General features: G+C 36.9%; 1 protein-coding gene, 1 non-coding gene and 1 pseudogene across 2 annotated transcripts; all 3 read left to right on the plus strand.

The window, feature by feature from the left end:
- Positions 1-210: 210 nt before the first annotated feature.
- On the plus strand, positions 211-1,543 carry LOC145048556 (protein LIGHT-DEPENDENT SHORT HYPOCOTYLS 3-like). The gene has a single exon (XM_078997089.1). The coding sequence runs from the start codon at positions 694-696 to the stop codon at positions 1,282-1,284; it is 591 nt and encodes a 196-aa protein (XP_078853215.1). The 5' UTR covers positions 211-693; the 3' UTR covers positions 1,285-1,543.
- An 11,132-nt stretch (positions 1,544-12,675) lies between these two features.
- Positions 12,676-12,782, plus strand: LOC144999061 (small nucleolar RNA R71). Its single transcript, XR_013660587.1, has one exon. It is a non-coding gene; the product is annotated as a small nucleolar RNA R71 (small nucleolar RNA).
- An 11,901-nt stretch (positions 12,783-24,683) lies between these two features.
- Positions 24,684-26,007, plus strand: LOC145047029 (CENP-B homolog protein 2-like; annotated as a pseudogene).
- Positions 26,008-26,999: the final 992 nt, after the last annotated feature.

Consider the following 26,999-nt stretch of genomic DNA (forward strand, 5'->3'; position numbering starts at 1 on the left):
GGGAGGGATGAACAATGCTATTTTAGTTTGAATTAGGAACCAATTAACTATCCTTACTGAATCGAAAATTATGGACTGAAGGTGTTATAATGCCAAACCTATTATAATGATAATAATAATATTTTAGGTTAATATATATTTTTGAGTTGAACTACAGTTATGGTAGTTTGCTTGCCTTGCCTTGTTGGAGGAAACCCAAAATCAAAGCTTTATTATTTACACCATTACACAAAGACACGCACCTATTCTATTCTCCCAAAACTTTCTTTTAACATCCATTTTACCTCAAACATTCAAGAAACCAGAACACTCTTATATATCAATCAATCTCTCTCTCTCTCTCTCTCTCTCTCTCTCTCTCTCTCTCTCATCACAAATATGGTAACATCAATCAAACCCCTTTCCATGTAGTGGTAGTAGTACAAGACCAGTCTCTTCTATTTTCTTCTTCTACATTTCTTGCCCAAAGAAAGCTACCTGTCTTTGTTTGTGGGTGTGCTTGATCTAGCATCTGATTATCTGTTTCTTTCTTTTTATGTACCATGGACGTGTGTTACTGCTTTTGTGATTAGCAAAGAAACCCTAGAAGTTGCAGGAAAGAGCAAAAAGAAACCCTAAAAAGAGAAACCGTATCAGCAAAAACCCTAGATCATATCAGATTCAAGAAAATCCATTTTTTCTTTCTCTAAAAGAATGGATCTTTACCCTGAAGTAGAAAGCTGCAACAACTCAGATAACAGTCATCACGCTATAAGCAGTTTGGTCACCGCAGCAGCTGCCTCTTCACCATCAACCACCTCCACTCCAAGCCGCTACGAGAACCAGAAGCGTCGAGACTGGAACACGTTCGGTCAGTACTTGAAAAATCACCGTCCGCCGCTTTCACTCTCCCGGTGCAGCGGCGCCCATGTCCTTGAATTCCTCCGCTACCTCGATCAGTTTGGAAAGACTAAAGTCCATACACCGATATGCCCGTTTTACGGGCATCCAGACCCTCCTGCCCCTTGCCCTTGCCCACTTCGGCAAGCATGGGGCAGTTTGGATGCATTGATCGGCCGACTTAGAGCAGCCTACGAGGAGAACGGGTGGCCTCCTGAGACGAATCCTTTTGGGGCTCGAGCAGTGAGACTGTACCTGCGAGAGGTTCGTGATTTGCAATCAAAAGCAAGAGGGATCAGTTACGAGAAAAAGAAACGAAAGAGAGGTCCAACACACGAACATCATCAGTTGCCAAGCTTTTCAACATTTCAAGCTCTCCCTCTTCCACCAGGCGATCACATCTAAACTTCAAAAAGGGAAGGAAAAAACAGAATTAATACACGTATTATATTATATTGGATCTTGATATAATCTCGATTTAAATTTCTTTGATGTTATGTTCCCTTGTAGGATTATCAAGATTACCTGCCTGTTGGTGCCCTTGGGCTAGTTTTAGTTCTATCTTTTTGGTGTAATCTAGAAATATGAATTGTAGCAATGCAACTATGAACATGGCTTACGTTAATGTGCAATTTTATTTATGTAAGTGGTTGATTAATCTAAATGCTTACATGATACCAGAAGCAGCAGCACTACTACTAGTAATTATTGACGTTTAGTGGTTGCAGCAGTTTTAGTAGCAGTAAATGTACTTTCTATTGTATTTATGAAATGGAGACAGAAAGTACTTCGATTTGTTCTTGGTTTCAACTAATAGATTGATCGAGTATCAAACTGCTAGATCTTGTGTTTCTTTCATTCTTTGACCATGCTTTAATTTCAACATGTTCGAAGATTTGCCCAATGGGTGATGCATAATTAACTTAAAACTTGATTTTTTTTTTCTTCTGAAATCAATTAAGAATAACTAGCAAGAAGCTAGGAGTACAAATTGAGGAGCATTCGAAAGCTGGATAAGCACTTCAACTTGAGTTCAATTAGCATGTTTTCTCTTTTTCTGTTTTTAACAACACGACTTCATTAAAACTTAATTAACATTTTTTTTTTGTTTAACTAAAATTTTAGTGGGAATAGTAATGCTCAAAAGTCAATATGTCTCCAATTGTGTCAAATAATTTTATTAAGTTTACTGATCAGGAAAAAATTTCCTTTTAGCAAAGAATACTACTTATCGCCAATCATCTTTCCAAGGTTGCAATAAATGGAGAAATTAAAAAAAGAACATGAAAAAGCAAATCTGACGGTGTTTGGATCATAAGAATTCTTACATGAGATGCTAAACGTTTGATTATGTTCCATTCGATTATCGAGTGGAATGTGAGTCATTATTTGGTGTTGTCGTTTCAGTATGAACCAAAGAAGAGAGTGATCAAACAAATTGGCAGACAATAAATAATTCTTTGTTGAGGTAGACCTAAAGTTGAATCCATCAATTCTGTTGCATAATTTATTTATGTTTTGTTTTATTAAATAACTGATGCCTTTTATATATATATATATATATATATATATATATATATATATATATATATATATATATATATATATATATATATATATATATATATATATATATATATATATATATATATATATATATATATATATATATATATATATATAGTAAAGTGAATATACCTAACAACCTTATCTAAGCTTAGGTACCTAACTCCATAATACTACATCGGTTTGTATCATATTTACATTGTAATTGCCTAAGGTTGTTAAACTTCAACCCCATAACTTGATTACTTCCAAAATCTTTGGACTTTCACAAATATCTTTCTTTTACATCATGTCTTTCTATCAAACACCACTTGATGGGCTTCATATCCTACCGCTACAAATGAAAGGATGTAGGAGAAATATAATGATGAATTTCCAAATTTTTTTGAAGTAAATCAAGTTTAGGGATGAAGTTTAAGAACCTTGGATGATTGCAATGAAAATTTAATGCAAAATGATGTAGTTTGATGAGGTTAGGTACCTAAGCTTATATAAGGTTGTTAGGTATATTCACTTTACCCTATATATATATATATATATATATATATATATATATATATATATATATATATATATATATATATATATATATATATATATATATATATATATATATATATATATATATATATAGTCATAGGTTCTAAACAATTTTTGGTTTATAAGAATAGATTAATGAAGTCGGATACTAGTACTTTAGAATGCAATAGATTAAAAGCTTTAGGTCAATTTTAATCGTTTAACTTTTGGTTTTTTATTTATTTGATCACTTAATTTTTTTTAGTTTTTAAAAAGTCATCAAACTTTTGGTTTCGTGCTCATTTAGTCATTTAACTTTTGATTTGATCATATTTAGTCACCTAACTTTTAAAATTATGCTCATTTAGTCACTAATCTTTTAAATTTTTAAAAAAGTTTAGTGACTAAATGAACACAAATCTAAAAGTTAAGTGACTAAATGTGACCAAACCAAAAGTTAAGTAACTAAGGTGCTGTTTGTTTTTTTAAAAAAATCACTTCAAACCATTTATTGTTGCGCCGTGCAGCACATGCGCAACACTTGGCCTTTCGCAGCTGTTTGTTTTCCTGAAGACTTCTGACTTAAAAATTGTTGCGTATGTGCTGCGTGGCGCAACACTAAACCAACTGCTTCAAACCTCTTCGCGCCTTACTTTAACTTACTGCAGCAGTCTGCAGACGTTAAAAAACAAACATATTTTTTATTAAATGCTGCAGCCTTTTGTTCCACCTCTTCTGCTACAGAGGATTGCAGAGGTGATCCGCAGACTTAAAACATTTTCTCTTCGAAAAAACAAATATCACCTAAATGAGCACAAAGTCAAAAGTTTGATGACATTTTAAAACTTAAAAATAGTTAAGTAACCAAATGAACGCAAAACCAAAAGTTAAATGATAAAAAATGACCTAAACCTTAGATTAAATTCGATAATAGCCGAATTCAATGAAATTTTAAAAAGTATAGCAGAATTTAATGTTTAGTTCGCATTCAACAAATTTTAACTGTAATGGCCAATGAAATATGAATTGAAAAAAGAAACTAATTTCTTTAATTTCTTTAAATATATTTTAGTAAACATTATAGAATGCAGAGTAAATAATGAAAAAAAAAACAACTAATTTTTTTAATTTCTTTAAATATACTTCAGCAAACTTTATAGAATGCAAAGTACCATAAGTAATATAAAAGTATAGATAGCTTGGTGGTGTCGACTGTTGTTTCGCCAAGTGGGACTAGTCCACTTGTTGGAGGCTTTGTCTTTTAGATTGAAGGTTTCGAGTTCTAATTCAAGCGTTGATGATTTCGTGATACTAACTGTTAACCACTAACCTTACCGTTTAAAAAAAATTAGTAAATTTGTATGAGAGAAATAGAATTCTAGTGTGATAATCCTCTAAGTTTTATAGAGTATAATGCATTGTTCATGTCAGAAAGTGGTGAAATCATATAAAATGTGGTTGAACAAAAACTTTATTAGAACTTGACGTATTTAAAACACTACAAATCGATTAAATTGAACTTTGTAATAACTTAATTCACTTAAAACACTTTGTGTGGTTGTACACAGTCTTATATATACTATGTAAATACGTACATGATTTACATTACACAATTATATAGTTAAAATAACAACAAATATATGTTGTTGATGATAACTACATCTTCGTTACTAACCATGGAATAACATTTCTTATACTAATTTGACATAAAACATTGCAGTTATCGTACATCATATTTGAAAAAAATACATCAACCGGAATGTTCATATTAATGGCTTATTGTTGCTATGTGGTCTTCTAAATACGTGGTAAACAATTATCGATAACCTTTCCTAATGGATATTCGAGAAGATACACTGCAAAACAAGACAACTAATAGGTTAGAAAGCCATACTGAAGGTTAGACCCTAGTATTTCTCTCTGATGCCTAAGTTAGATGTCACTTGAATCTATAAATCATATTTGCAAATAGTTCCGTGTCTTGAAAACGTTACCTTACCATTGTGTCTTCAAAGGTTTTATAAGGCATCTCTATATTCCTTGGTACTAGGTCTTACCGAATAGCTTTCGTCACCTTGGTAAAGACAGCTAGGTTATGTGTACTGTTTTGTATTTTACCATTTCTAGGATCCTCTAATTGCACGGCTTCTAGGATATGTATTATTTCCCACCGTTTGCTTGTTTTGCTTTGGTGTTGCCTTAAGCGTCGATTACTTTGAACATCTGTACTTTGTTATTTATAAACTGGTCTATTGTGGCCAGGTCAATGTTGGTTTGGTGGGCTGAACTGTTGTGCCTTATTATTTATAAACCGATCTATTGTGACTAGGTTGACGTAGGTCTGATGATGAACCGACACGAGTACACCATTAAGCCGCCATTACGAAGGGTAAAAGAATGGCGCTAAAGTTGTTTTACCATTCAGAGTTTTAAATCTTTTTCAATAGGCGAAATGTCTCGTGTGTTATAATTGTAGGGTTCATTAAATAGTTCCGTCGTTAGTCAGTCACGTCTATTTTATTTGATTACATTTCCTAATTAATGCCTTAATCAGTCTCTTATTTTATATATTGGGTAAACACCATTTTAGAATATTCTAATTTATGATCTTTCTTGCTTTTCACGTTGCTTTTTCCATGACTTGTTGATGTGCACGAAAGTACCCACTAATTTTAATATTTATAACCTAACAAACTTAAACTAACTATGCACTTATTGTGAGTGTACTTAGTCAGAGTAAAGTATAGCTTGGGTAAGTCGGGTGTCGATTACAGGGAACTGTGTTACTAATTAATCTACTTGCTATCAAATTAACCTAATTATTAACAAGTTTCGAAAGGGGTTTTATTTGATTTTACAAGATCAGACGAACTTAACTCGAATTCAATCAATTAAGTAAAAACACTCTTCTCTAGTTCGAATCCACTTCATCCTTATGGCTAGCTAATAATTATGGATTATCAAGTTGGTTGTAATTGTATTAGTAATTTAAGTCTAACTTTACCAATAATTAATTAATTCATGTCAAACTATGCATGGTCACACACAATTAAACACAGAGCTAATTATGAATATGAATATGCTATGTAAGAATTATTATGCAAACACAATTATAGTCACAATTCACGTTCTCTAACACAACTAAGTTTATTTACTCTAATTACTAACTAAGATTGGTCAATCCTAGCTCTAATAATTTAATGTTCACTAAATCATTAGGTAAACAAGTTCATGCAGTTAATGGTCACTAATCTACACAGAACATGGAGTCAAGCAACTAGAGAAACAAACACAAGCATGCTAGGTAACTATAGATCCAACACAAGCAATTCACCAACTAAATAAATCCATAAAAATTAAGCTATTCATAAGTTGGAAGCTTCATCTAGATAAACAAGAGTAGCTAGATTTAGCTGCTCATAATAGCAACTAACACACTAACACAAATCAAAGTACATTGAAACATGTTCCTAAGTAACAAATAAGTAACCTAAATTATAGACCTTCACTCTTTTGGTGTTGAAAGCTTCTTCCCAGGACTTTTCTTCTACTCAAAATCGCCTTCTGGAATCCCTTTTTCTGGCCACCAAAAGTCTCTATTCGTAATAACCGAGATTGCTTAAATATCCTCAAAAATACCGCGTCACGTCATGGCTAGCTTGGCCACGTCGTAATCCCCAAGCAATCCGTATCGGGCAAGGACTCTTTCTTTACGCGATCTTTATCTTCTAGAATACTCATGCCACGTCGTGGGCATCCATGCCATGTCGTGGGTTTAGTAATTTTCGTGGATTTATTCATCTCTTGTATTTCAAGTCCCATGTTCTATAAATTGTCGCTTTTGGTCCCTCTCTTTGAAAATACTTCTAATTGACTGAAAATAACAATTTAAGGTCATAAGTATCATTATTCTAAACATATTATCAACTTATTAATAAAAATGTACTTAGATATTTCCTAAAAATAGGTATAAATATGGCAATATCAAAATACCCCACACTTAGGCTTTGCTTGCCCTCAAGCAAATCTAAACTTAACCCTTTATTACTAAAATCACATAGGACAATCTGATTCCAGCTCAACCTTTATTCCAAGACCTCAACACATGCATTTGTGTCTAAAATTTTCCTAAAGTACCCCCCCATACTTTAAATACTCATAATCTTCATAAACACTCGCCCACTTCTTCCGAACAATGCTCATTTTATGCATCCCTCCGAATCCATCCTCAGAAAACCCCCTAACCACAAGGTATTTTTGGTTGAGCAACCCAAGCATACATAATCTATAATTACAGTTTATGATACCACTATGGAGCACTTTTGAATTTTTCACTTCCTTAATAATTTAATCTTTGATTTCTTTGAATTCACCACCTTGTTTGATTTGATTTCTGGTATCTTCAACTTTTTGAATTTCTTCGGAATTTTGATCTTTTGATCTTCACTTTAGTTGCTCCAAAATTCTTCAAACTTTTATTGCAATTCTCTTTCTTTTTTTTCACGTGTACCTCACTTTTTTTTTCACTCAAATCCTACATGCTTAAGCAGGGGCGCTCAACTTCAACCTTTATTGGTTAAAGATAATAATTTGCTTGGATACATTTCTGGTACACGATGCTAAACATATTGCATCCCTCAAACCAAGCGGGGTTATGTTTTTGTTCCATGATTTCACTAAAATAAGGGAGGCCACAAATGCACTATAACGTGTATTGCCTCAACTAAACATTTGAACTTTTATCGGATCATCCCATATGACACCAACAACTACAGTTCAAATTATTATTACTAGATTTAATTATTAAAAGATTTCAATTTTCAAATTCCCTAGTAATTTACTTTTTCTACCCCTACCCCACACATATTTCAAACAATATCCTCATTGTATGCATAGAATATATCAAAATTAAGAAAAAGGGAGAAAAAGGAACAAACTCCCCTGGGATAAAGTTGGTGTAGAACTGGATGAATATGTAGATAAACCACAAACATGACTCGAAACTTCAATTCTTCAAAGTGGGTGCAAATATGTAGAAAAATGTGGGAAAGTATGAAATGATTCACGTCGTGGCATAAAATACCACATCGTGACCTTAGATCAAAACGCGAACAGAAGGCTCTTTCAATTCTTCAAATTGGATGAAAGCCACGATGTGGTGTAAGAAGCCCATGTCGTGGAAACTGATCGTCAGAAAAAATTCCTTATTGCTTTATTCATCCTAGCAGCTTGACCCGTGTCTAAATGGGTTAAAACTCTTTTATGTAAATATACTTCCCAACTGTAACCTCTCCCCCTCTAACGTACCCCACACTTATCTTGAATTGTGGGTTCCGACTCATGACTTTAACCTTCCTTGACTCAACTAGACAAACACAGCTCTTGACTTAGCCTTATGTGCTTCTGAAAATGCCAATGCTAATTTGAAAAGCGAAACAACCCAAAAGAAATAAAAGAGTAACATCATAGATTAACAAAGTCTTACATCACAAACCAAAGTCCATCATAAAAAACTACTTAAAACCAAAAGAAAAGACACTAAATAGAAAAGAAAATCAATCATCATCTCCTTGTCCTTGTGCTCCACTCGGTCCTTCCCCATCATTCTGCGGATTCCAAAGCTCCTCCCATGTTGGAAAATAAGGATAATGTGGTGGCATAGAAGGTGGCCATGTCACACCCAAATGCGAATAAATACCCTCAGTAAGCTGGGTATTATAAATAGCATGCCCCCGTAGGTTATCCAAATAAGTTCCCACTCGACTCTGAATAGGGTCGGTGGGTACTCCTTATAATTGCTGTGGAGCAGCACGCTCTCCCTCTATCTCTCCTCTAGCGCGAACATTTCTTCGCCTCAGTCTAGACGGTGGTTGCTCTGGTTGCGCCTCCTCCTGCTCGTCATCTACTGGCGGTATAACAAAACCGCCCCTGACATTCACCACTACCCGCATACCTCCCAAAACTTGAATGGTTAAATCAGTGTCCGGGAATCGGGTAAGATTCCTCATAAAGTCGTGAGTCAAAATATGATACGACCGAGCAAGGCGAGTAACCAAATGTCCTCCCGTAATCTGACTCACGGGCTTAGAATTAGCCTCTTTCTTCCCCATGAACCTCGCCAACATATATGGTAAATCACAGCAAACCCCAGGATTAATAGACTGCACAGATAGAACAAATTATGAATAGGAACTTTATCGCCATGATGCTTGTGATTTATAGAAAAAGTGATAAGGCGATGTAGAAATCGGAAAACAAGATTCTGAATTTGTGACTCACTAGAGTCACGAGTATTATACTCATGGTTGGAAATACTCCGCCAGAACTGGACATCCATAATACCGGGATTAAAATCCCGAACACACCCATGTAGAAACGATATGAAGAACGGATATTGAGTCTCCACCTCCGTATAAAGTCCCATTCGCCAAGAAAACTCCCAAAGACTACACTCCCTATAAACACCGCCCAACCGGAACACAAGTGCCTGATTGTAAGTAAAGTCAATGGTGCGTTCCTCGAAGCATACGGTAGAGAAAAACTCCGCCGATAACTCCCGATACATGGGCTATTGAATCGCGAACAAATTCCTCCACCCAAGACAAGTGAAAGAAAAATGATCCCCTTCGTATATTTTTATCCAATATCGTTCTAGCTCAGCAACCATTCCGACACCACCGAGCCATCCCCAATCGACAATCGGAGCTATCACAAATTCTTTGTTGTACAACCATCCCAACCGATTTTCATATGTAGCCAATAACGGTCGAGGAATGTTTTGTGGAAACCGGTATAAGGGATGAATACTCGCCACATCAATCGGATTTTCCTCCTGTGGAACAGCCCTTCGAGGTCCCATTTCTGCAAATAAAATTAAACCAAAGCAGCAAACACCCAAAACATTAAAAAAAATTAACCTGTTTGTCCAGGAATCACGACGTGGCCAAGCACGCTACGTCGTGGACTGCAATCGGGACATGGGTCTGGATCGATCACGCTATATACGATTTTAACCAAAAACAATACTTGGGGTTTGTTCCTATTGCTATTCAAAGAACATGCAACCTAAAATCAACAACTATTTTCCCCCAATTTCATGAATCTCATTATTCACATAAACCCTAATCATGAAGATGTAAAAATTGAAAGTAATAACTACAATTAATGGATAGAATACATACCAAATGGAGTTACAAGACAAGAAAATGCGAAGGATTTGGAGGACAAATTAAGAAATCGGCTATGGGGACCTTGTTTTCGTGAGGCAGCAAGCAAATGGGGAATGTACGGTCAAAGGGTTTAATAAATGTTCCCCTTCCCATGACTTTTTAAAGGCCACGTCATGGCAGGCTTTGCCACATCGTGGATTGTGAAAGATTATAATCTGTTAATGTTTTTTTTCTTATCTCCGTAATTGCTCTTTAACCACGATGTGGCATTGACAAGCCACTATGTGGATTACGTCTGATCTCAAAAAAATGAGTTAAATAACAATTTTTTTAATTAATTACTTTGTATTTTATTTATTAATTAAAGCTCCCCACAACTAATTCTTACTAAGTATCATTTATTAGACGATGAGTTGATATCTTTCCTAATTAAAACTCAAAAATTAAAAGAAAAGAAAATGCAAACCAAGCTCGGGTTGCCTCCCGAGAAGCGCTTCTTTTTCTTGGAGTCTGGAGCTGGACTCCGTGCCTCCTACGTTGAATCTTCTGAAGAGTTCATCCCCAGCTGGACCTTTTGTTCCTTGAAACGCCTCTTGTAAGCTTGGACTCGTCTTTTGTACGCCTTCTTTGAATTCTCCTTTTTAACTTTGACCTCTTCTTCATCAAGCTTGCGTTTGCTCCCTTTTATTTCCTCCCTGCACTCTGTAGCATCATTCTCCTCTTTTACTAATGTCTTTGTCACCCTTGAAGTAACCTCCTCTTCATCACTTATCATCTCATCTTCCTCGCTTACCCAAGAAGGTGGACTCTTGTAAGAAACAACTTCAACCAAATATGGAACAGATGCTCTTGGTTTTGTTCTTTTGACTTGATGAACTACCTTGATTTCTTCTTCCATAAGCTTTTCCAGTTCTTCTAGTTCATTATCTTCATTTATTATGAACACCTCTTCTTTAACATGATTCCTTTGGAAGCCAACTTTTATCCCAAAAACTTCTTTTTCATCTCCAACCCTCAAGGTGAGCTTAGACTCTCAAATATCAACAAGAGTTCCAGCAGTGTTAAGCAATGGACGACCAAGGATAATTGGAACATCAGGGTCTTCCTTCATATCCAATACTACAAAATCTATCGGAAAAATAAATTTTCCAATTTTACTAAAATATCCTCCACGATGCCCCGGGGTTGTGTCACTGAACGGTTCGCCATGCGAATAGTCATTCTTGTAGCCTTCATCTTTTGAACTTCTAACTTCTGATAAAATGAATAAGGCATCAAATTAATGCTAGCCCCATAATCAGCTAAAGCATTAACCTTCATTTTGTTACTAAATTCACACGGAAGAGTGAGGCGTGCAGGATCCCCCATCTTCTCTGGTATCTCTCCTAACACAGCTTTTGAGCTTTGCTCACTTAGAATCACCTTAGAATATTTCTTTAATTGGTTACGAGTGTCTATCAGATCTTGCAGTAATTTTTGATACTCGGGAATTTTGGATAAGGACTCGACAAAGGGAGTATTAATCGGGATACCCTTCACGTGCTTAATAAACTCGGTATGTTCTCTTTCTAGTGGACTAAGGTCAGCTCGGGAAGGAAACGGCAAAGGCGGTTGATAAACCGAACCAACTTCAAAATTTTTCTATTCCTGATGGGCCCACGTCGTGAACTGATATGGTTCACATCGTGAATTCTGATATTCAACAGCATCTTGATTTTCGCGCTTGGGCTTCTTCAACTTTGGATTGGGCTGCTGTTGTTCTTCTTCTAGTGCCTCTAGGAACTCAGAGATGGCATCTTCTTCAGTATCTATGGCCATTACATGAGATTGGGTCTTCATTTCGGGATTTTTCGGGGACAACGTCTCATGAACCAGAGTAGCTAGTTGACCAAGTTGTACTTCAAGGTTATTGAGGGAGGCTTGTTGATTCTTTAGTAAAGCTTGCTGTTCATTAATAGAAGAATCAGTAGCATCGTGTCTCTTTTCCGAGTCTTCCATAAACTTCATCAACATGGTCTCTAGATCGGGTTTCTTCTCGGCTGGTGGCTGCTCCTTTTGATAGAAGCCTCGACCTGTCTGCCTGTACTTCTCTTCTTTTTGCTTCTTATACTCTTCATATGGCAGCCACTCCTTCTTTGGATTCCTCCAGTCTTCATCAAACTTATCCCCACTCGAGTAGCACACTTGAGCTTTTCTATTCCCAAACTCATCTAAATTGCAGTCCTTTGTCAAGTGCGGACCACTACACCTCTCGTAACCCACTCTTATGGCATGAATTGAGTGATCCATTTGTGTCAACCTCTGGTCCATATTATTTAGCATAGCCATCATGGCTGCTATTTCTTTAGTTTGGGATCCTCCTCCGCCTTTAATTCCTTCCTGCCTAGGGTTGTGTTATTCGCGAGAGAGTTTCGCGAATTCTTCAATTAATTCCATGACTTCGCCCAGATTTTTCCTTGTAAGTGGTTCTTGAGAATCAAGGAGTTGTCTTGTCATCATGTTTACCCCATCATAAAATATTGATACCTCCTTTTGAATGTTAAGGTCATGTTGAGGACAATTCCTTAACAACCCTTTGTAACGGTCCCAAGCTTCGTAAAGTGACTCTCTCGGGTTTTGCTCAAAATTGGCTATTGCCTTTTTGAGTTTAGCAATCTTGGATGGTGGACAATATTGATCTAAAAACTGCTCATGCATTTGAGCCCAAGTAGTTACGGTACCGGGTGAAAGTGCTTTTAACCAATCCTTAGCAGCTCCTTTAAAGGTAACGGGGAGCATCCTTAGCAAAATGGTGTCTCTGTTAATATTTGGGACAATGAAGTAATCGAAAAAGTCATTTACTTCATTTAAGTGTTTGAATGCATCCTTGTGATCATTTCCATAGAATAGGATATCCTTTAGTGCGGAAAGGATATGTACCTTTAGCTCGAATGTGGCAGTGGCAGGGATTGCAGGTTATACTAAGCCTGGACCAACATCTTCTCGAATTCTCTTTCTGTAAGCTCCCATGGACATTTCCTAAATATTTTCCATCTCGTGCCTTGGCTCTTTCTTGTGTTCACTCGTATGTTCTTCAAATTCGGGCTCGGTATCGTACTCGGATTCGGTTTGGAAGGGTATTTGATCCAAGTGTTCAAGATTGCTTTTGCTCTTCGAGGATGAACTTGACTCCCCAATCTTCTTCCCTGATTTCTTTGAAAACACTGATTTAAATTCTTGTAAGGGCATCTTTTTCTTGTGAATTGCAGACTCGGGATCTTCAAGTGGTGTCACCAAGGGTGTGTTTGAGCCTCTGGTCATGAACTCCTGAAGATTAACTAAATAAACAAAACGTTAAACTGAACTAAAATAGAAAAATTAAGTAAAAACTAAAAAATCTAAAATTCTAGGTGTCCATGTCGTGGCACTTATCTGGCCACGTCGTAGACTCTGTGACTAAAATAAAAAAATTAAATTTTGGTGAAAAATTAACTTTTTGTGGGTTTTACCCCACAAGAAGGATCGATTAATTTAATGCAAATAAATAAGCTAATAAACTAAGCCGTTCCCTGGCAACGGCGCCAAAACCTTGATGTGCACGAAAGTACCTACTAATTTTAATATTTATAGCATAACAAACTTAAACTAACTATGCACGTATAGGCAGTGTACCTAGTCAGATTACAGTATAGCTTGGGTAAGTCGTGTGTCGATCACAGGGAATGGTGTTACTAATTAATCTACTTGCTATCAAATTAACCTAATTATTAACAAGTTTGGAAAGGGGTTTTATTTGATTTTACAAGATCAGACGAACTTAACTCGAATTCAATCAATTAAGTAAAAACACTCTTGTCTAGTTCGAATCCACTTCGTCCTTATGGCTAGCTAATAATTATGGATTATCAAGTTGGTTGTAATTGTATTAGTAATTTAAGTCTAACTTTACCAATAATCAATTAATTCATGTCAAACTATGCATGGTCACATACAATTAAACACAGAGCTAATTATGAATATGAATATGCTATGTAAGAATTATTATGCAAACACAATTATAGTCACAATTCACGTTCTCTAACACAACTAAGTTTATTTACTCTAATTACTAACTAAGATTGGTCAATCCTAGCTCTAATAAATTAATGTTCACTAAATCATTAGGTAAACAAGTTCATGCAGTTAATGGTCACTAATCTACACAGAACATGGAGTCAAGCAACTAGAGAAGCAAACACAAGCATTCTAGGTAACTATAAATCCAACACAAGCAATTCACCAACTAAATAAATCCATAAAAATTAAGCTATTCATAAGTTGGAAGCTTCATCTAGCTAAACAAGAGTAGCTAGATTCAGTTGCTCATAATAGCAACTAATACACTAACACAAATCAAAGTATATTGAAACATGTTCCTAAGTAACAAATAAGTAACCTAAATTATAGACCTTCAAGACTTTTCTTCTGCTCAAAATCGCCTTCTGGAATCCCTTTTTCTGGCCACCAAAAGTCTCTATTCGTAATAACCGAGATTTCTTAAATATCCTCATAAATACCGTACCACGTCGTGATCCCCAAGCAATCCGTATCGGGCAAGGACTCTTTCTTTACGTGATCTTTATCTTCTAGAATACTCATGCCACGTCGTGGGCATCCATGCCATGTTTTGGGTTTAGTAATTTTCGTGGATTTATTCATCTCTTGTATTCCAAGTCTCCCATGTTCTATAAATTGTCGCTTGTGGCCCATCTCTTCGAAAATACTTCTAATTGAATGAAAATAACAATTTAAGGTCATAATTATCATTATTCTAAACATATCATCAACTTATTAATAAAAATGTACTTAGATATTGCCTAAAAATAGGTATAAATATGGCAATATCACTTGTGACATGCCATCGGTATATTCTTAGGTTGACAACTTTACACTAGATCGGTATGTTCACAAGTACCAACTTTCTTCAGTATATGACATTGCCCTTCCTTAATCGTATTCATGTATTCTTGATGCTCCTACTGGTAAGGTAGGGGTTTACCTTATACATATCATTTATGGATTAAGGCTTCCTCCTACAACATTCTTCTTAGAAGTGTTATATTTTTATGTAATCTATCTGATTCAACTTTGCCCTAATGATGTTTCAAAGCTTGTTACCTTTGAAGCTTTTTGTGTATCATGTCGAATTCCTCTGCATGTGTACTATATCAGTATTGTTATCAATTGAATATATATATATATATATATATATATATATATATATATATATATATATATATATATATATATATGGAAATTGGTATTCTTTTAGTAACAATCATTTCCAATTTTCTCATGATCTTCCTGGTACCAACGGTGGATGCAAAAACAAATTATGCTGGGTTGATTCAAAAAGCCTTTGCCTCCTTAATGTTCTTAGTCCTCTGCCTAACTTAGAAGACGAAGTGTCATTTATAGACTTGTTTAGGTGTACCCCTTTATTTTGTCGTTATTGCATAAAGAGGTCTTTTTTCCGTGAGATTGTGTTGGCGTTATGTCATATGAGCTCGAATTGGAAATCTTGAAATCAACTACCAGTGCTATTAGTTAATCATCCGTGTTAGTAATAATGGCTTTAGGCTTTTGATTAAGTAATGTATCCCTACTTCTTATTCCCAGTTTTACTTCATATAAATGTTGTTCTCCTGTTTCTTTTTGCACATTTAATGTTGTAGTGAAAAGTAAATGCACTTTTAATTTTTCTATGTATATCTCTGATGAAATGTTTCCTCAAGATATTATGTTGGAAGAGGTGGTTTCAGATAAAGGGTCAGACTTGGTAATTTATCGATCCGGGTCACCTCTGCAACTACTCTGATTCGGGTCAGATGCATTTTCAGTTAATCAACTTCTAGGCACTTCACCAGTTTCCTCCGTCGATACACGTTGCTTTTTTCCTTTGCCTTTTGGTTTTGAAGCTGCTTTTTCTTTGGTTCCTACCACATCTTGTAAATGCAAACACTTGTCAACACCCCACCAGTATGAAAAAAAAATTACGACTTGACGACGTCCCCTATCTCCTTTCCCCCACATACTTCTTGATTTCAACTTCCCATTATTGAAGGTAAAAACATTTTGTATCATTATTTAACTTTTGCTTCTGCTGCTTTCGGTTCTTAGCTTTTATTCTATGTTGTAGGGGATTTCTCTTGCTGTCTTATGTTACAAAAATAGTTGGATGAAGCTTGTCGCTCTGTTTGTCATGTTGAAGCCATTATTTCCATTGCAAATTGTGAAAAATCTAAGTTGTTGGATGGATTGCTACTTTTGTGTGACCAGTATCTTTCTTCAGAAGTTAATTTGTGAGCTGCTGAAGGTATGAAATTGGATGGTGAAGACATGGTATTTAGAGCTGATTACCTACATGCCGAGTTGTCTCACTGGTATCGTGTTGCCTAAGAGAGGATAGTTTTGTTGGAGAATCAACGGTCACTTTTGGAAGTTGATTACGAGGCATGTGTTCGGGAGAACCAAGTTCTCAGGACTCATCTTGTTTTTGGATCTATATGAATCTCACATTTTGTGTTGGTTATGCTTCTTCCTTTTTGGTGTAATTGCATGTGTCAAAACAGTGGTTGCTTTCAAGCATAACCAATTTATTTTCTTTTTTCTCTACTACCCCATACTGTATGTACATGGTAATTAGAATGATCCTTTCGATGTTTATTCCATGAAAATCGTCTTTTCCTTGGTTGTTTTGTGTGTTTGACTTCTTTTGAAATCGTACTAGTATCCATTTTGGTGGTTTTATAATGGACTTTTACAACATTGGGCTATAGACATAATCTGTATGTGCAATGTATATGTGTACCACAATAAATTTTCAAATAAAAATTTCATTTTTAGGATCACATAAAGTCATTATCACATTTCTCAATAACCACAAAATGTATAAGTTGTCAAAACACAAGTCAATAATATTTGATAAAATCCTAGAATCCTCGAAGTCATAATCTCTAACTGGTGTGTATAATCAAGCCGGCGCATTCCCACGATCCTGAAAAGTACCTGAAGCACATATCACACAACACAGTAAGCATGAAGCTTAGTGAGTTCCCTAAAATGCCACAGACACAAATAATAAGCCTCTCATGGCTATAGCTAGGCCTGGACCCTCCGGTCACGTGCCTCGGTGAGGACCCTCCGGTCTCACGACTCGGTATGGACCCTCCGGTCTTGCAACTCGGTTTGGACCCTCCAGTCCTAATCAGTAAAGCACAAACTAATAAAGCATATATCACAAAGACAAAATGCATAATATCACATAACTCAAATAAGACCCTTCGGTCACTCAGTAGTACCACTCAGGTATGTTTAGTGAGAAGACTCACCTCGCAAAGTAAAGCAATGTATCCTACATTCGAGTTGTTGGTCAAATATCCGCCTTTCCATAGTCTCCATAATCCACAATTGACGAAAACTCTAATGTCAATGGAAGTCAATAGTCAAAACTGATCCATCTCTAAAAGTCAACAAAAGTCCATACCTAAATTCCGAGTCCATGTTGATTCAACTCGCCAAGTATAGCTCATGAACTCATCGAGTCCCTCTGAACTCAGTAAATCGTGAAAACCCAGTTCTACTCGCCGAGTTGATAGCCAACTTGTCGAGTCCATGCAACATCCAAAAGGCCAGGGAACCCCACTTACTCATCGAGTTGTCTCACCAACTCTTCGTGTCCACTTTGAATCCAAAGACGGGTAAAACCCTCTCAACTTGTCGAGTTGTCTCACCAACTCGCCAAGTCTGTAAAGCGTCCAAACCATCAGGGTAAACCCTAACCGACTCATCGAGTCGGCTGACCAACTCGTCGAGTCTCTTCAATCCATTTCCTTAATTAGATGATTTTGGAGAGAAATAAGGTCTCATACTTTGGATCTAGCCTCCTAAGGCTGAATCATCACATAAAGTTGCAAGCTTTACGTTCATGCATGGCATATAGGGCTAAAAATGCCAAAACAAGCTCCATAAAGGTCTTTATGCTTGAAGACTTGCCAAAGCTTGATAAAGCTCAGATCTTTGGGCTCATAGGGACTCATATAGCTCAGATCTGTAGTCTCAACTTCCATGACCAGTTCAACAATTCCAAACCAAAATATGGATGGAATAAAGCCCTAAAAATCTCCAAAAAGAAATCTAGCAAAAGGAATGATCAGGGAGATAGCTTTTTACCTCCAATTGACAGTTAGCATCGAAAGAACACTAGATCCAAAGCTTTTTCTCATTCCAAACGTTCTTTCTCTTTAATCCTCTTCTAAAAATGCACTTGAACATAAGATGTTTAACCTTTCTCTTTGTCACAATGACCACAACTCATCTACGGTTTCTCTCAATGTTTCTAAATGGTCAGGGAGGTTGAAATGAGGGCTTAAGGGCCTTTAAACAGGGTGCAAGACCTAAAATTAGGGTTTTCTTAATACATAATTAACTTGTCAAGTCCAGTCCTTTGACTCAACGAGTAGGCTTCATAACTCGGGTGTCCAGCTCAGTCCCTACACGACAAGTCGGGACCAACCAACTCGTCGAGTAGGTCCTTCAAAGTCCATTATAACTCTTAAATTTCTCATCCAGGATTTGGGGTGTTACAATTCTCCCCCACTTGAATTAGATTTCGCCCTCAAAATCACTCCTTGACAACACATAGATCAAACCCAATAACTCGAGAAGCACCACCAAAAATCTCATATCATACAACAATCTCCCTTCCATGACACCCGAACCTAATCAGGAACTCCCAATTCCTGAAGAAGGATGGACCCGTCTTCCACTGCGGTACCAGTTCTGACTCTCCAGAACCCGGAAACTCTAAGGGTCTGTCTCCCTTCTAGACCTCCCATGCAAGATATCACCATGTTACTCGCTCATCGAATAATAGACCCTGATAACACACTGGCAACTCTGATTTTCTTGTTGCGGCTGATAGAAACAAGTCGTTGACCAATAATTGGCTACCGATCACTCATGTAAGATATACCACTCGATCTAGATCGTAGCTTAAAAGGAACAGAATGGTCACATTTCACTAGTTATCCACCACCTGTACTGTTATCAGATTCCATCTAATAAATGAACCTCAATACTCTGTCCTCAGACACAATAAAATGATCATGCCTGCTCGGAATTATCCTCTGACATCTATACTCATAAGCCCCAGCTTCCTCTCAAATACCCCCTCCAACACTGAGCACAAGTTAAGCTCCCGACCCAACAGTGGAGCCTCCAAAGGCTACCTATTGCAAACCCAATAAATCGACTCTATAGACTTCCTTTACAGAATAACTATCTCTTCCCATCATGTGACACACTAATCACAAAGTTCGCTTTACCTCGAGTGACTACTACAACCCTATTTAATGTCGCTTCACCTCCGAACTCTGTCGTCTACCACTCACTAGCTCCATGCGTCTCGTGGTCCTCCCCAAACCAACGAACTGACCCACTCAGGTCTAAGACATTAGATGATACCCATTAACTTTCAAAATGAAACCCATCCAAAATTCCAAAATCTCATCCTGCCTACTCATTACATAAGTAGAGCCAAACTCAAGCTCGGGAGTCTGATTCAATAGAAGAATTGGAACCACTAATCTCCAATCTAATACTCAAATTACGCCCTGCGATCCACAAATTTATGTGTACACCACTTCTCGAATCGGGATGTAACAATTCCCAACCATCATGAAGACCCCAGTCTCGCCCCTGGTCCGACCGCCAGTTTCCTATAGACTCAACTAGTAAGGCTACCCAAGCCTAAGAACTCCTATGCGTCATGCTCTGACTAGTGAATACTACAACTCCATGTAGTCACAACATTCTTTCTTATTGACTAATGAGTGCTACGACTCCCCGTAGTCATAAGACTACCCCACTGACTCGTGAATGCTATGGATCCCTGCAGGCTTACGACACTCTCTCGCTGACTCGTGAATGCTACGGCTCCCTACAGGCTTACAATAGACACACACACACACACTCTCTCTCTCTCTCTCGTGCTGACTCACGATTGCTACAGCTCCCCGTAGTCTTTCGATACTTTCTTCCTGACTAACGTATGTTATGGCTCTCCATAATCACACGATATCATCCCTCTGACTCATGTATGCTACGGCTCCCTGCAGTCACACGATACCCTCTCTCTGACTCATGTATGCTACGGATCCCCACAGTCACACGATAACCTTTCTCTGACTCATGTATGCTACGGCTCCTTGCAGTCATACTCTCTTTCTCTCTCTCTCTCTCTCTCTCTCTCTCTCCCTTACTTATGTATGCTATGGCTCTCTGTATTCATACTCTCTCTCTCTCTCTCTCTCTCTCTCTCTCTCTCTCTGACTCATGAATGCTACGGCTCCCTGTAGTATCATGATGCTCTCTCGTACGGACTCGTGAATGCTACGACTCCCCATAGTATTACGATACTCCCTTGTACTGACATCGTAAATGCTACGACTCCCCGTAGTATTATGATACCCTCTCTTACAATCCATGGGCTCACTCCATGGTCTCCCCTGATAGTCCTAAGTGATTACTCCTACCTGGATTCGTTCACTCTCATATCACCTCACAATCTCATCTACAAGTCGTCACTATATTGAGTTTATTATCTATTAGTCCATGGTCCAATCATATTTAGGTGCACTCACCTACCTACATTATGCATCACTACTCTTGACTTAAGTTCTCGTAGACAGGACACTTTCCTCAGTACAACCACACTCTTGAACAATTCCCATCTAGCGACCATTAGCTGATGATTGGACATCTGGAAATATAGTCGCTTGATGTTCCACTTGCCGTCTTACATACCCAAGTCTCACAATAATCCAACAACCTAAAGCATCATACATGGATACCTCGATATCATTATGGAATCTCACAATGTTTTTTTCACAATCACTGATCTTCCACTCACACAACTCGAAGGCTTGAAGTATTCCAACTCACAATGGGAAGCATGGAGGAATCGTCACGATTGGGAACACATTAACGACAATCCTAAGCCTCATCTGCCACTAATCAAGCCCATGCGAAATTTTCATATTGAGTTGTAGTCAATTGAAAAATCAATTATTACCCTCCTGGAGTACAAATAACCATCCATACATCGAACTATTAGTCTCTCCGAAATCAAATCTCGACCTTGGTGACCCAACCATCTCGAAACTCAAACATTGGCACACCCGAAGAAACACAAACCATATTCAGATTCCTGTCTTAAGGCAACTTGTCATGAAGTCACTCATTTTCTCCTGAGAATATGCGAGTATATGACATGCATAATCACGTGTTCTATATAGTCTCGACTGCCACATGACTCCCGTCTCATACACTCGCACTGCAGATTCTCATAACCCAACTTCTGTTCCACATCAGATTGAGGATCCTTCCCCGACATAATCCCCAGTTTTCCCCCACTTAGGGTTCGAACCATCATCCATTGACATACCAAACTTGACACACTACAGACTGGCTCGCCAGATGTACCATTTCCGACTAATGGAATGTACTACGCAACACTCGATGATCTTCCAGATAATGACCAAATAACTCCAAATATCCCGTATCTCAAAGGAAAACCTTGGAATCCTCCCAATGTGACTGCCTCTAGTCCTTCTGAAATCTCATACCGATACCCCACCAAATATCCCAACTGTCCCAAATTATTCATAACTCTCAATCTCGAAATAATGCACTATCACACACCTTGTCTCTGGTTCCTCAACCAACATTCCATGGCGGAAGCTATTATAGGAGCAAGAGACATCACTATCACAGTCGTAACACAATGTAGGAAACGAGGGTTGCCGCCCCGGTATACTCCTCTTGATTACCTACAAATAGTGTTAAAAAGTATTCCTTACTCAACTAAGGGATCTCCTTGTCCTCATCTATCTCAATCCTCATCGATGACTCCACCACGGTATAAGAAATACCTCGCAGCAAACATACCACAATTACTCTGGTGAAAAATAACGCAATTATGTGCTACCCCTCGGAATTACCTCCAAACTCTGGAGCCAAAAGCTTGTTATCTTGTTTGCTCCACACGAGAAGCGGAAATAGTATAATTATCGTCATAGGATGTGACATCTCAACCATCGATCTATCACTCAACCCTGACCGCAATCCTCTTTAGTGTATCACCCCTACTTTTCCTCAAGTCCTATGACTCCAACTGGCAGCCCACCAGTTAACTCCTCGGGATCTAAACTCAATTTCCTCACAAGGTACACTCAATCGAAGCTCAACCATCATGGCCCTCTGGCCGCACAGTTTACCATATCCATTCTCAATCTGAACACCTATCATCGGATAACTGGTAAAGATGGAAACATGCTATGCTACAAATCATGGTACCCGAACCATGTTATCTCCCTACTACATGCTATTTAGAACCTCTGGAATCCTCCCTGTTTCGAGTATGGGTCCTCTTCTTTCAGTAGTATGGGCCCATACTACCTACCATATCTACTCATACATTCCACATGGATCGTCCTAGATTTCCTAAGTAGCTGCTCAACCTTCTCGATCACCAATCTCGTTACACATGTTCACTCTCTAGAGAATACTCTCCTCTATCAGCGTACTCATTTGACTATAGTCACTCCCTAGGCTCTTTCTAGGTTCTCAAACTTTTCTGCCATCATCTGTTGAAGAACTCCTCATGATACCAGCCATCCACCTCCTAAATATCGTTGTATTCACTTAGTAGCTATTTCCTATTGTTAAGAGTTCCATAAAGCACAAATCAAGCAACATTGGGCATCAAATCACCTCCACCAACCCATAACATAACTCTGGCATACAACTCCACTCATGCTATTCACAACTCTAAAAGGAATTATTGAACTCAAGCAACCCTACCTCTCATGGGTATCTCACTACTCTCTTAGTAGATTTCTAAAATATACATCTAGGTATCTCTCCTAGATTACTCCTCTACTGAAAGCTCTCTCTAAAAGATTCTTGCTAGTTACTTTTACTCAGCACATACACAGAGCAAATAGCAGATAATATCAATCAACAACATTCCCTAGGCTAAGGCATCATGAATATCAGGCAACTCTAGCCCTAATTTTGAAATAACTAGCATATCCTCTAGCATGCAGCTATACTATTTCATAAATATCTCATAATGCAAAAAAATAATGGTATTTTGGGAAATGACCACTCGGGCTCTGGCTGTTTATACACACTACTCCGTCTCGTTTTCTCTTTAAACTCTTACTCGTTTTAGAAAAAGCATTTCTTTTCGAAATTTTTTCTCAAGTCCTTAGTTTGAGTCCAGACATACCTTAGAGTACATCCAAATCTTTAAAACCAAGGCTCTGATACCAACTTGTAACACCATAAATTATAAAATAAAATTTTCATTTTTAGAATCACATAAACTCATTATCACACCCTCTTTTCGAATAAATGGTTAGGGAGGCTAAGGTTTCAAGAAACCCTAGCAAAGTCAAAAAACCAAGGCCTTTAGGGTTTAATTTCTATAAACCCTAATTTTGATCTATTCCTTAGTATACACAATCAAAGCATGATGCAAGTCATACCATTGCATATTCAAAGCAATATAACCTATGTCTCTGGTACCATTGATAACTTAACCCTCAAGTTCACATGCAACTTATTTTAATCTAAGTTTTTTCTATTGATAGCTATAACTTAATGAATATAAAAAACCCTAAGAAAGCCTCACAATAATTGAAAATTACAAGGGCTTAGGGTTTACATACCTTTTGTTATTATAGCAAATAATCAAGTTAAATCCTTTCTTCAAATGTGTTAGAAAGCAAGCACAATAAATCCAATTTATGTAATAGTTTGTACCTAAACCCTAACAATTATAACACTTGAGGAGAGAGGATAGGGAGTAGGAAATTCGGCTATTCCTTTGGTATAAGTGATGGACGGAAATGAGGAGCCAATGGGCTCTATTTATAGCTCATATAAGGAGCCTTAGTAACCGTAATTTGAATATAATACTAATATTTCAAATTCATTAATTATCCAACTCCTTAATTATCCAAATATTGAACAATTCTAGCTTAAGTCCATGTACTTTTAATTAAACATATTAATCCCAATATTAATTCCATTTAATTTATTGTTAATAGTTAATTAAATAACACTATTTCTAACTATTATATTATTCTCAGAATATATTAACAAATTATTTATTTCTACAGTAAAATCTCTATAAATTAATTATGTTGGGACTGAGATATTTTGTTAATTTAGCAAGATATTATTATATCAATAAATTAATAAATTATTAATTTAAAGAGTTTGCTTATATTCGTGAGCAACTCTCAAATTAATGCATCGACCTTCTAAATTCCCATGTCCGTTCAATTTACCTATTTAAATCAAACAAAAACAAGGATGTTCAAAATTCCCATGTACATTAACACATTAATCAACTTGTCAAGTTCAATGTAGATAGATCTAGATTGATCACTATAAAATGTCTAATGATAAGGATGCACTCAACAACGAAAAGGTTTTAAACTAAAAGGTTTTAAAATATCAATGATAACCAATCAACAACGAAAACTATTATGCAAGTATCATAAAGATGGCTAAGGATGCACTCAACAAGATTTGGTGAAGTGGGTTGACAAAACTTTCGATTTGAAAGTTAGTCAAGGAACAATATCAAACACTCTTAAGAGATCATCAAAGTCCTTATTGGCCAACTTTGATAGTGATGGAGCTTCCGAGCGTTACAAAGCAGCCAAGTATTCGAACATGGAGAAAGTTGTTTATAAATGGGTTCTCCAACATCAGGAGCATGTGAATATAACAAGAGAGTTAATCAGAGAGAAGGCATTTGAGATTATGAAGCTTTTATATCTACATGATTCTTCTGAGCCTAATGTTTCACAAGGTTGGCTTGAGAAATTCAAGTTACGGCATGTTATCAAATCGTATCGCCAATTTGGAGAAAGTGGATCAGTCGACACACATGAGATGGAGAAAAATTAGAGTCTAGAAGAAAAAAAATTAATCAATTTCCAATGAAATATGTTTTTAATATGGATGAATTTGGTTTGTTTTACAGGTTACAAGTTGACCATCCACTTGCAAGAAAACAACTTGAAGGTGGGAAATAGGACAAGGAAAGGCTTACAATTGTTATCTGTTACAATACGGATGGCTCGAAAAAAATTCATCTATGGATCATTGGTAAGTATGCAAAGCCACATTGTTTTAAGAATGTCAGCATGAATAGCCTAGATTGTGAATATTGTGCCAACAAAAGAGCATGGATGGCTGGGTTGCTTTTCGAAGAATATGTTTGTTGGCTAGATAATCAAATGCATGGTCAAAAAATCCTCTTGGTAGTGGATAATTGTCCAGCCCATTCAAAAACTATTCAAGGGTTGCAAAACATGAATTTTTTTTTTCTACCGCCAAACATGACTTCAAAAATTCAACCATGTGATGTTCGGATAATTAGAGCCTTTAAACTGTACCACCGTAAAAGGTGTTATCATAAGATTTTGGAAGGTTATGATTTGGACATTTATTCCCTAGAAAAGATTATATTTTAGATGCCATCAACTTGGGCGTCTCGGCTTGGAGAAATGTCAAACAAGAGTCCATAGCAAATTGCTTTTGAGACTGTAAATTTTTTTCGGCTAATACAACTGACTCAAATGATTTAAATGATGTAAATTCTGGAGAAGACATTCGTGAGATTGAGAACTTGATTACGGGAATGCATTATCGGCGCAAAATGGATGTGAATGAGTTGTTGGATTATCCAGGTGAAAATAATGAATGTCACGCGGTTCAAAGCATTGAAGAAATCATCGCGGATATTATTCAAAATTCGGTTGATAATGATTGAGTACCTTTGGAACCGGTCACTCAAAAATAATCTTTTCTAGCAGCAACAACTCTTCACAACTTTTTGTTGCAATACAAGAATATAGAGCCTTAACTCTTAAGTGCAATTTGGAGATTTAAAGATGAACACAAGATAGATTTGAAGTTCACAAAAAAACAAGTGACTATAAATTCATTTTTTTACTAAACAATTCTAGAATTTTGGACTATTTTAGTAATTATTAATTTATAGTTTCACTGGGACCAGTGTATTTACATTGGAACTTCAAAAAATGATTATTTTATTATTTTATCAATTAGGGTCCAATTTTGTATTGGTCCCAAGTTGGAACCGGACAAATTATTAATTTTATCGAGGTTATTAATTTATCGATTATTAAATTGTAGATGTTCTATTATATTTATTAATCAAATAATAAATCAATAAATCAGCCTCTCTCTCTCTCTCTCTCTCTCTCTCTCTCTAAAAGTCATTTTAGTCAATTACTAGTTTTGAAGCAACCCAAAAAGGATTTTGATTTTAGTTCATGTATATACCAATTTAGTTATTGAATTAGACACCTTAATCCAATAATCTTCACAATCGCTAGCTGCTAAGCCTAATTCATTTCCACACGATGCTCTCTCATTTGATGTTTTCACAATCGATGACAGCTAAACCAAATTTATTTCCACGTGATGCTATCCTACGTGATGTTTTCATGATCGCTGGTTGATAAAATGGGGTGCACTCCAACGTGAAGTTTTCACAATCAATGGCTACAAAACCGAATCCATTTCCATCTGATGCTCTCCTGCATGATGTTTTCATGATATCTAGCTACTAAGCCCTATCCATTTCCACGTGATGCTCTCCTGCATGATGTTTTTACAATCGTTGGTGGCTAAACCAGATCCATTTCCACCTAATGATCTTCTGTGAGATGTATTCACAATCGATGGATGGTAACCATGATCCATTTCCATGGGATTCTCTCCGATGTGATGCTTTCA

This window comes from Lactuca saligna, chromosome 5 (genome assembly GCF_052625555.1).
Source record: "Lactuca saligna cultivar CGN05327 chromosome 5, ASM5262555v1, whole genome shotgun sequence".
In the NCBI taxonomy this organism is placed as follows: Eukaryota; Viridiplantae; Streptophyta; class Magnoliopsida; order Asterales; family Asteraceae; genus Lactuca; species Lactuca saligna.

Bases quoted from the DNA above. Each gene is read 5' to 3' on its own strand.
- LOC145048556 (XM_078997089.1), top strand. From the start codon at position 694: ATGGATCTTTACCCTGAAGTAGAAAGCTGCAACAACTCAGATAACAGT.